The sequence below is a fragment of the Quercus suber genome, unplaced genomic scaffold, assembly GCF_002906115.3.
Source record: "Quercus suber isolate HL8 unplaced genomic scaffold, Cork oak 2.0 scaffold_589, whole genome shotgun sequence".
Lineage (NCBI taxonomy): Eukaryota > Viridiplantae > Streptophyta > Magnoliopsida > Fagales > Fagaceae > Quercus > Quercus suber.
In genome coordinates, this window is record NW_027070034.1 from 102,042 (window position 1) to 112,312 (window position 10,271).

The 10,271-nt window shown below is 31.4% G+C and overlaps 2 protein-coding genes across 2 annotated transcripts; both read left to right on the forward strand.

The window, feature by feature from the left end:
- The first annotated feature begins 275 nt into the window (after positions 1–275).
- Positions 276–3,189, forward strand: LOC112032313 (receptor-like protein 6). The gene is made up of 3 exons (XM_024065080.1): positions 276–1,326; positions 1,409–2,686; positions 2,825–3,189. The coding sequence occupies exons 1-3, from the start codon at positions 276–278 to the stop codon at positions 3,187–3,189; spliced, it is 2,694 nt and encodes an 897-aa protein (XP_023920848.1).
- A 5,115-nt stretch (positions 3,190–8,304) lies between these two features.
- Positions 8,305–8,772, forward strand: LOC112032314 (uncharacterized). Its single transcript, XM_024065081.1, has one exon. It carries the CDS (start codon positions 8,305–8,307, stop codon positions 8,770–8,772), a length of 468 nt encoding a protein of 155 aa, XP_023920849.1.
- The last annotated feature ends 1,499 nt before the right edge of the window (positions 8,773–10,271 follow it).

Here is a 10,271-nt window from a genome sequence, read left to right on the forward strand (position 1 = left end):
TAGCCTTTCTTTTTTTGTTTGCGGAATTAATGGTCAAATATGTTGCATTAAAGTTTGATCCATACCAAAATGATGGTGGTTTGTTGTTCAGTAATCTACGTTACGATGACGGCAAATGAAAAAAAAAAAAAAGAAATCGCATCCATTTGGATTTTTTTTCCATTCACATACCAAGCAATGGGAGTTCGCCTAACATTTTCCCATATCATAAATATTCACCATCCACCTTCCCACTTTGAACAACCATATACATCCCTATGGTCTCATTAGTAAAGATGAGATGGTTAATATGGCTTGCACGACTATTCTGTCTCTTGTTGCTCTCCCATTCTCAACATACTTCATCATCTTCTTTCACCTCTTCTTCAGCACTATTGTGCTCCCAAGACCAGAGCTCTGCGCTGCTCCGATTTAAGCAATCGTTTTCGTTTTCGGATGCTGCTTCGTTGGCTTGTGATTATTCTCATCCAAAGATGGAGGCTTGGAAGGAGGGAGCTGATTGCTGCTCTTGGGATGGGGTCACTTGTAATAGGCTTACGGGGGACGTGATTGGCCTTGATCTCAGTTGTAGCTGGCTCCATGGCACCATCCCATCCAATAGTACCCTCTTTCTTCTCCCTCAATTGCAATGGCTCAACCTCGCTTTCAATGACTTCAATAATTCATTGATTTTATCTGGATTTGGTAAATTTGCTAAGTTGAGATATCTTAACCTTTCTTACTCCAAGTTTGATGGCCAATTCCCATTTGAATTATCCCACCCCTCCCAATTGGCATCACTAGATCTCTCTGGTAACAAATGGGTTCATCCTGAAAAATCTGTTCTGAAGACCATTTTTCAAAACCTAACCAAGCTGACGGAACTTCATCTTGATTTTGTTAACATGTCCTCTATTTCAGTTAGTTCTTTCATAAATTTGTCTTCTTCTTTGACATCTCTTACTCTTAGCAATTGTGGATTGCAAGGGAAGTTACCAGTAAACATTTTCCTCCTACCAAACCTACGTGAGCTCCGTCTAGATGAGAATTCCAAACTCACAGGATTTTTTCCAATGGCAAACTGGACCATTCCACTAAGATTCTTGAATATCTCTATGACGGCTTTTTCAGGAGAATTGCCTAAATTAACTGGCAATCTAAAATTCTTGAGGCATTTAGGATTGTCTCAATGTAATTTTACAGGGTCAATACCTGCCTCACTTGGTAACCTTGCACAACTCACTCATTTGGATTTAGCATTAAACCATTTCAGTGGTGAGATTCCAACCTCACTTTCAAATCTTAAGGACCTCTCCTGTATGTTTCTACATCAAAACAATCTCAATGGTAAAATCGTATCATCTCTTTTTAGTAGACAGTGCATATTCCTTGGAAATATTTTGAATACCAACTAAGAAAATTTTTACAGGATCATTACCAGAGTCGTTTGGGAATCTCACCAAGGTTACTCAAATTTTCCTCAAATCTAACAAATTCACCGGACAAATTCCATTGTCACTTTCAAATTTGGAGGATCTCAGTTTTGTTGACCTCAGTTACAATAATTTTGGAGGTGAAATTCCCAATTTTTTGAGCAACCTCACAAAACTCACTGAAGTTTACTTGTCTTATAACCAACTCACTAGTCAAATTGGTGAATTCCAACCTAGCAATTCACTACAAATTCTTAGATTGGAAAATAACCAGATCCATGGCGCTATTCCAAAATCACTCTCTAATCTTGTGAATCTTATAGAGCTTGATATTTCATCCAATAACTTGAGTGGCATTGTGGAATTCAATACGTCCACAGAGCTCAAAAAACTTCGAGATCTTGATCTTTCATTTAACAGTCTATTATTGAGCATCAAAAGTAAGTTTAACTGTACTTTCCCAGCTCTGAAATATGTGAATTTAGTTTCGTGCAATATAACTGAATTCCCAAATTTCTTAATATCATCCGAAAAATTAGAATACTTAGACCTATCTAATAATAGGATCTATGGCCGAATTCCGAATTGGATGTTTGAAATTGGGGAGAATTTGAGTTACCTATATCTATCACATAACTTTGTAACAAGTATAGACCTACTTCCATGGAAGAGTCTAATACATCTTGACCTTCGTGCCAATCTACTGCAAGGAAAGTTTCCTGTTCTACCATCTTCTATGCAAATCTTTTTAATCTCGGACAATAACTTGACTGGTGGTATCTCATCTATGATTTGTAATGTAAGTTCCCTTAGACTCTTGGATATTTCTCTTAACAGTTTGGATGGTACGGTTCCACAATGTTTGGGAAACTTTAGTAAATTTATCTCAGTGATGGATTTTCGGATGAATAACTTCCGTGGTGCCATCCCTGATACATTTGCAAAGGCTATTTGGTTGATATCACTTGTCTTAAATGGTAATCAGTTTGAAGGGATATTACCAAAATCTTTGGTCAACTGTACAAAACTAGAAATTCTAGACTTTGGAAACAATGAGATAAATGATTTCTTTCCCTATTGGTTGGAAACTCTTCCAGAGCTAAAGGTTCTTATCTTGAAATCCAATAGATTTCATGGTCCTATAGGAAATCATAAGACTAGTAGAAAGATCTTCTCCAAACTACGAATTCTTGACCTCTCTCACAATGAGTTTATTGGTGTTTTACCAAGAAATTACTTTCACAACTTGAATGCTATGATGAGTAATGATGAAGGTAAAAAAAAGCTATATATGGGGGAAAATAAACTTTGTACACATTCAGTGATGGTAACAATGAAAGGGTTGGAAATTAAGCTCCAAAAAATCCTAACCATTTTCACAATGATTGATTTATCATGTAACAAATTTGAAGGAGCGATTCCAAAAGTACTTGGAAGGCTTAAGATTCTTCGATTGCTCAACCTTTCCCATAATAGCCTAACTGGCCATATCCCATCATCATTGGCAAATTTATTAGTACTTGAATCCTTAGACCTTTCTTCAAATAGGCTCATAGGAGTAATTCCTATGCAATTGACAAGTCTAACATTTTTGGCCATGTTAAATCTTTCACAAAACCAGCATACAGGACCCATACCTCAAGGCAAACAATTTGCTACATTTGAAAACAATTCATATAATGGGAACATGGGATTGTGTGGATTTCCTTTGTCAATTAAATGTGGCACTAATGAGCTTACACCACCAACACAACCATCAATAGTCCAACAAGACTAAGATTCATTATTTGAAAGTGGATTTGGTTGGAAGGCTGTGTTAATCGGCTATGGATGTGGATTGTTGTTTGGATTAGCTATGAGATATGTTGTGTTTAAAATAAGAAAACCTAAATGGTTAGTAACATTCATTGAAGGAGAAAAAAATGACAAGAAGAGAATGTCTAATAATCAAAGACCTAGACAACGAAGAAATTAATGCATTTATGGGGTGCTCTCAGGTGAGTTTTTCAAAATTATCTTAGATTAATTTTTATTATGATTTTACATGAATTTTTCATAGACTATATAAGCAGTTTGTAATGTATATTCTTTTTTTTCTTTCTTTTTTCTCTTTTTTTGTGTCGCATGCAACGTATTGTAGAAAGTGATGAGGACCCTCTTCTATACTAAGAGTTTGATGAAGATTACGAGCCTTTGTCTTGCAGAAGCAGAGCATTAGAATGGTGTATGTTGTGGAGTGAATCACGCTTGTTCTTGTGAATTGTTGTTTCTTTTCTTTTCTTTTTTTCCTTCTTCCTAGAATAATCATATTTGAAGTTTCTGTTTTGTATATTGTGCATTATATTGTTTTTATTTTCTTCCTAGAATAATCATATTCATAGTTTATGTTTGTATATTTGAGGGTATTTTATGTTGTTGTTTGTTTGTTTTGAGATTGTACGGCATTTAGGCTTAATTTTGTGGTTGGTCTAGTGCTTAATTGGAATTTCATTTTATGTATCTTATGTTTGAGAGTATTATGTAAGTGTTATTTTTTAAAAAACTTGTATGTTGGACTAAGTTCGAAGGATGGCCTTGTGTTCAGTTGTATTTCTAATCTATTTCTTTTTCTTTTTTTACGTTCAATAAAAAATGCCGATATGGAATATTTCTACTGGCAAATCATACAAAAGAATTTTGAATTTGAGAAGGAAAACTACATTTAATGGATTTTACTTTTTACTAACCGTGTGGTTGGGAGTTCTTGCAAATTAAACTTTGCAACTCAAAGCTTTCAACCATAGATGTCCTTGGTCAAAGCCATAGATGTCCTCTACTTTTAATCTTTGTGCAAGTAATTTTTACACGTGGAGAGTGAATTATTATATAGTATCTCTGTGAGAGCTGAGAATTCTAACTTTTATATTTTGCATTGCATGCATTTTCATTAGACACTCGGCCAACCGAGGTCATACAAAATGTCTTGGTAGACACTTAGTCAATTGAGATTCTCAGACATGTTTAAAACATGTATTTGAACGATTTGGTCTTAATTTGCTTTCACTTGGTCATCTGAAACTAAACCCTTACTCTTCCACACTCTATCAAATTTCAGTTAAACCAAAACTTTTGATTCCAACATCTTTCACTTATCAATTCAAGGTGATCTCATAATATTTTATTGTATTTAGATCATAAAATCATGTAGACTCATATCTAAGTTTAGGAATTGGGGTTTTTACAAGTTTTGATATTGAGCTCAAGTTTTTTTATTTATTTATTTATTTTTTTAATTTCTTTTTGTCAAATGTTTTGTACATAATGGGGTTGTTCCCCTTTGGTTTTAAATTTCTTTTTGGACATATTTATGGGTAATCTTTCACTTTATCCCTGGTTGTTTTCATATTGCACTCCATGTTTTCAACAAAATGTGAGTGACATTTTATTGTGTAACGTGTGCCGATCCACTTTGTATTTGTTTCTTATTTCCTTTATGATCATGGCTTCTAAGGGGCCTCGAACTAGTTCCTCTTCCTTTTGTTTTGATAAGAATAAATTTAGGAGTGAGGACTGCTAAATCGTTTCATGAATGTCACAATCATCTCCATATGCACCCCAAGAGACCTATTGACTTTATTTCTTTATTGCGCTCCTCTACTTTCTCTTAGATACAACATGAAGCTAAGATTCCAATAGAAATTTTATTCATCATAAGCTTGTGCCCATTGAAGTAGAATAACACAATGATATAGACCAATAAGATTAAACCTAAATCTAATTGACTAGGGCTAAAGGCCAATTATTAAATTATGAAAATTATATTGACTCAAAGACATTAACTAACCTATAAAAAATTAAATAAAATACTAATATGGAATCTATATATTACTAAAAGCTGAAGCGTAGCATTTAATGTTGCTACGCTCACGTTGAGCCACATCAGCCGCCACGTCATCATTTTTTGTTTTCAATTTTTCTTATATATTTTTTTAAACATTTTCTCATTTAAGGTGACTTAATTATTTAAAAATTAAAATATCTTTTAACCATTATTTTTATTATTAATTTTCCAAAACTCTCATTTCCTTTTACTTCTTCATCTCCCCACTACTTTCTACTTTAATATCATTCTTTCTCTACCTTTTTATCTTCCTTTATTTTGACTCTTCTTATTCTCAATATCTTACTATAAATTTGACATTTTCTTTTTCATTCTATGCATAGTTTTCTCACACAAAAAAAGTTACTTCTCTCTCTCTCTCTCAATTTGTTTTTCATTTTTTGTTTGATATTTTTTTATTGCATCAATTCTTTAGGTTGATGAATTTTTGTGTTAATTAGAATTTTACTTTGAGTTGATGTAATTTAGTTTTGTGTTTTAAGTTGTTATCTTCTATATTCTCTTTGATTAAATATTATCCTACTGCATTATATATATAGTGTATAATAATATATTGTTATTATATTACATAGAATGACTTGGATAATTTGATGTTTATTACTATTGAGAATGAACTTTTTGAATCAAGTCTAAAAAAATATGAACTACTATATATCATTTAGATAAAACTTTTATCATAGATACATTAATACTTTTTTTGCCACAAATTTAAATCACGCAAGCTTAATAATTTTCTATTATGTGTTAGCATTGTCTCTACTTCTTCTTCTTCTTCTTCTCAAAAATATTATGTATCATCTTTAAAGGATGCCAACAATATTGATCTTATGGCAAAAGTTACATAAAATATTGAGAAAAAATGTTTTATATTACAATCTACTAAAATGTTTTTTAAATATTTAAATCTTTCTATTTTTCATATCACTGACGTGTTTTACAATTATCACATGTGTTAACTTAAGTCTTAATATCCTTAAGTTGTTTCGGCAAAAAGAAAAAAAAAAGTTGTCACAAAAGAGGAGTTTGTGTTAAGTTTTTTGCAAAATGAAAGTAAATAGTGAAATAATGATTCATGAATTAAAAAAAAAAATTATCTATACATATTTATCTTGTGATGTTGTAACTTTACATATAATTTTGCATTTATATGTTCATTTACTTTAATTTAGATGTTTATAACTTGATAATGAAATCTATAAACAAGGTAAGTAAAACAATCATATTTCTACCATTCAAAAAGTCACAATTTCTTTTTTATGAAAAATGCATTTTACATTTCCTTGGAATTATTTTTAAATTTTTTTTTATAAAACCTTTGATATGCTACTAACCTAACCACTTCATACATTAAAAATATTTAAGGCTCATTATTATTTCCATTAATATATTATGGATATCTTAATTGATTGAGACCAAACTAGAGAAATGCCTTTCATATTTTCTTGAAAATTCAGAAGGAAAAAAACTTTTGACATACCACTAACGTAACTATATCTATAACTATTTAAGCCATCCATGATATCTATTTTTTATTGATAACCATAAAATTTACAACTAGCAAGTGAACATACAAAGTAATAAAGAATAAATGAAGGAAGAAAAAATAAATGAAATCAAACGTCAATTAATAACCGTTATTTGGAAAATAAAAAGGTGGTCTAGAGGAATAAGAAATAAATAAAGATGGCTATACAAAGGACATTGAAAACTTTATAGTGCAATAAAATCAACCATTACATTTACTTAATTAAATCAATAATTAACAATTAAATATTATAATACAAAATTTAAACTTAAGACTAATCAAACTCTAACTAGGGAGCCGTGGGTTCCAGTTAGCTCAACTAGTAAAGTCTCTAATGGTTGTATAAGAGATCTGGGGTTCAATCCCCGCCTACACCAAAAACTGATTGGTGTCTTGGTCTGATAATAAAGAGCAATTATCAGGAGCGGACGCCATAGGTTGAAACTCTCTCAAAAAAAAAAAAAAAACTCTAACTAGGGAAATTATATAAAAATAAATAAATATATATATATATATATAATCATAATCTTCATACACAATAAATAGTTTTACCTCTTATTTAATGTTTATGTTATGCAAATCATCAACCAATAAATATATGATAATGGAAAAAATGTTATAGACAAGATTATGAAAAATATGATGAAATTTTTTTTTTTTTAACTCTTTATATAAAGTCTAGGGACTAAAATAATATTTTATCTAAAAAATTAACACGCGCAACGCGCGGGTCTGCGACTAGTTAGCTAATAAGACCAAATATAAAATCCAAAGGACCAATAGTAAAAACATAATAATAAAAAAATAAAATCAAAACAGAAAAATCGGTTATTTTGGCATTTTTAAAATTGATGAAGGACAATCAACGCTGAAATATTTTTGCAAAAAAATTGACAAAAAAAGAGAGGCTAAATTATAAATTGCATCTTCTAATTTTGTCTAAAAATCAATTTAGTTTTGTAATTTCAATTTCATTTAATTAAGTTCTCTAACTTTTGAATTTATTTAATTTATTCAATTCAGTTATTTTGTAAACTTCCATTAGTAGGGTTACCGATAAATGTAACCCTTTATCTTTGAAATTCTAAAACTAAAAATAATAAAATAAAAAGGCAACCATTAGGAAGAACATTTAGATTTCCAAAAATTTAAATCAATACAATTTTTATACAAATTCAACAAAATACTCATTCAAATATGAAGACAACCAAAAAATTCATCACTTCTGAGCAACCAAACTAAAGCCTAGATTTGTTTGGTTAAAAAACCTAGTCAGATAGAGGGCAAAGAGACTAGAGCTGTTTGGGGTGGTGGCTTGGTTTATTTGGAATCAAAGAAACAAGCTGAGACTGAATGAGAAAGGGTTGCCGAGTGATAAGCTTTTTGAAGCAACAAGAATATATCTCTCGGATTTTCAATCAAAAATCCAAGAGACCAAAGTGCAGCAGCCAAAGGAAATTATAAAATGGAGACCTCCAGGGGATGGAATGTATAAAACTAATTATGATGGTGCTTTGTTTGCCGAGTCGGAGGAAGCAAGGATAGGGGTTATAGTTAGAGATGGTAAGGGGGATGTGATTGCTGCCTTAGCTGAAAAAATACCTTACCCGAGTTCTGTGGAGGTGCTGGAAGCATTAGCTACAAGAAGAGCAGCAAAATTTGTTGTGGAATTGGGCTTATCAGTTTCTGAATTTGAAGGCAATTCAGAGGTGGTTTGGAGGGCTTTGAAGTCAGCGGAAGGGGTTCATTCATCCATTGGGGAGATTATCAAAGACACAATGTCTATTGTAGGTTCACTTAGAACTTTTTCTTTCCCTCATAATAGGCGGCAAGTTAATTGTGAAGCCCATGCTTTAGCCAAGAGAGCAATTGTTTCTTTTCCTTTATTAGTCTGGATGGAGCATGTTCCAACAGACATTAGTCATGTTGTTATTTTTGATTTTCCAGCATCATAATAATAATAATACTCAGTATTGACTCTCAAAAAAAAAAAAAAAAACTCACTAATAGCATTATCAACACACAACTCTGTAGATACTCGATTTTGCACCCATGATTTAATCAAGGAAGATGACTGGAGTGACCATCCATGTACAAAAAAAAAATCATTCTTGCATCACATACATCAATTTGTTCTTGCATTACATGCATTAATTCATTCACTGCATATCATGAGGATGATCTTGACGTTCTAACGGTCGTGACGGTATGCCCCATTTCCAAATCGGACGGTTGGATCGAAAGATATCGCATAATCAAGTTTGCACGGTTAGCATGCATTGTGTAGGGTGAAACCGATCACGTGTGATTAATTGAAATTAATTTTGATTGGTTAATGATTTAAATTAATTAAATGAATTTATGTGATTGGTGGAGTATTTTTCTTAAAGTGAGATTTGTTACATGGGATTAAAAAAAAAAGCTGATAATATTTAAAGATTGTGGATAATTAGGCTTTTGGGATAATTATATTCAAAATAATTATTTTAAAAGTCATAATTATCGCTTTGGAATGAGTTTTATCATGAAAATAATTCTGAAATTCGTCCAAATACAGTCTTAGAGTTGGAAAACACCTCAAAAACGTGCTAATCAAGTAACAGATTTCAGATTCACGTTCTGAGGTACTTTTGGCCTAGTAGAACTCAATATTCGGACTAGACTATTTCTGACAAAGTTGTAGAGAACCAAAATTTTCCCTTCAGCTATCAAAATTTCATCTTAATCCAAATTTTGAGTAAAGAGATATGATCAAAATACGAATCTCTTTTTTTAGGGTTTTTCCATACGTTTTTTTGCATTCCAACTTCTATAAATAGAGGAGTCATCTCATAATTCAGCACACTTTTTCACCCTCTAGAGAGAAACACTTTTTTCTACACTCTGAGAGGCATATGTGTGTTGCTGCTTAAATCAAGGTTTTTAGGTTTCAAAGAGAATTGAACAAATTTCTTTGAACCCTAGAACATCCTCTCAAGAACAAGGAGTGCTCATGCAAGAGGTTGTTTTCAATCACCCTATTCTCTTTTATTTTTCATGTTTATGATGATGCATGTTTTCCTTTATCCATAACATGAATTGTTAATCATTGTCTTGTTAAAGCATGATCTTGATTTTGTTTATGAAATTGTTATGATCTCTTTCTTAGCTAGTTCCAATAATTTGCATATAATCGATGCTTTTTCTTGAAATTAAAAACAGATGTACATATTTCTTAGATGTAGATCTGAATTTTTCTTAAAACAAAAACAGATTTACATCTTTCTTAGATGTAGATCTGAATTGTTCTCAAAATAAAAACAGATCTACATCTTTCTTAGATGTAGATCTGAATTTTTCTTAATCAAAAACGGATATGCATCTTCATTAGATGTAAATCTGAATTTTTCTTATATAAAAAACTAATTTGTATCTTTCATAGATATAAATCTGATTTTTTTAACATGTACAGATT

Excerpts from the sequence above, each read along its gene's own strand:
- LOC112032313 (XM_024065080.1), top strand. The coding sequence starts at position 276 with ATGAGATGGTTAATATGGCTTGCACGACTATTCTGTCTCTTGTTGCTC. Across the intron at positions 1,327-1,408 it reads ACATCAAAACAATCTCAATG|GATCATTACCAGAGTCGTTT; the intron begins GTAAAATCGTAT and ends AAATTTTTACAG. Across the intron at positions 2,687-2,824 it reads TATGATGAGTAATGATGAAG|GAGCGATTCCAAAAGTACTT; the intron begins GTAAAAAAAAGC and ends ACAAATTTGAAG.
- LOC112032314 (XM_024065081.1), top strand. The coding sequence starts at position 8,305 with ATGTATAAAACTAATTATGATGGTGCTTTGTTTGCCGAGTCGGAGGAA.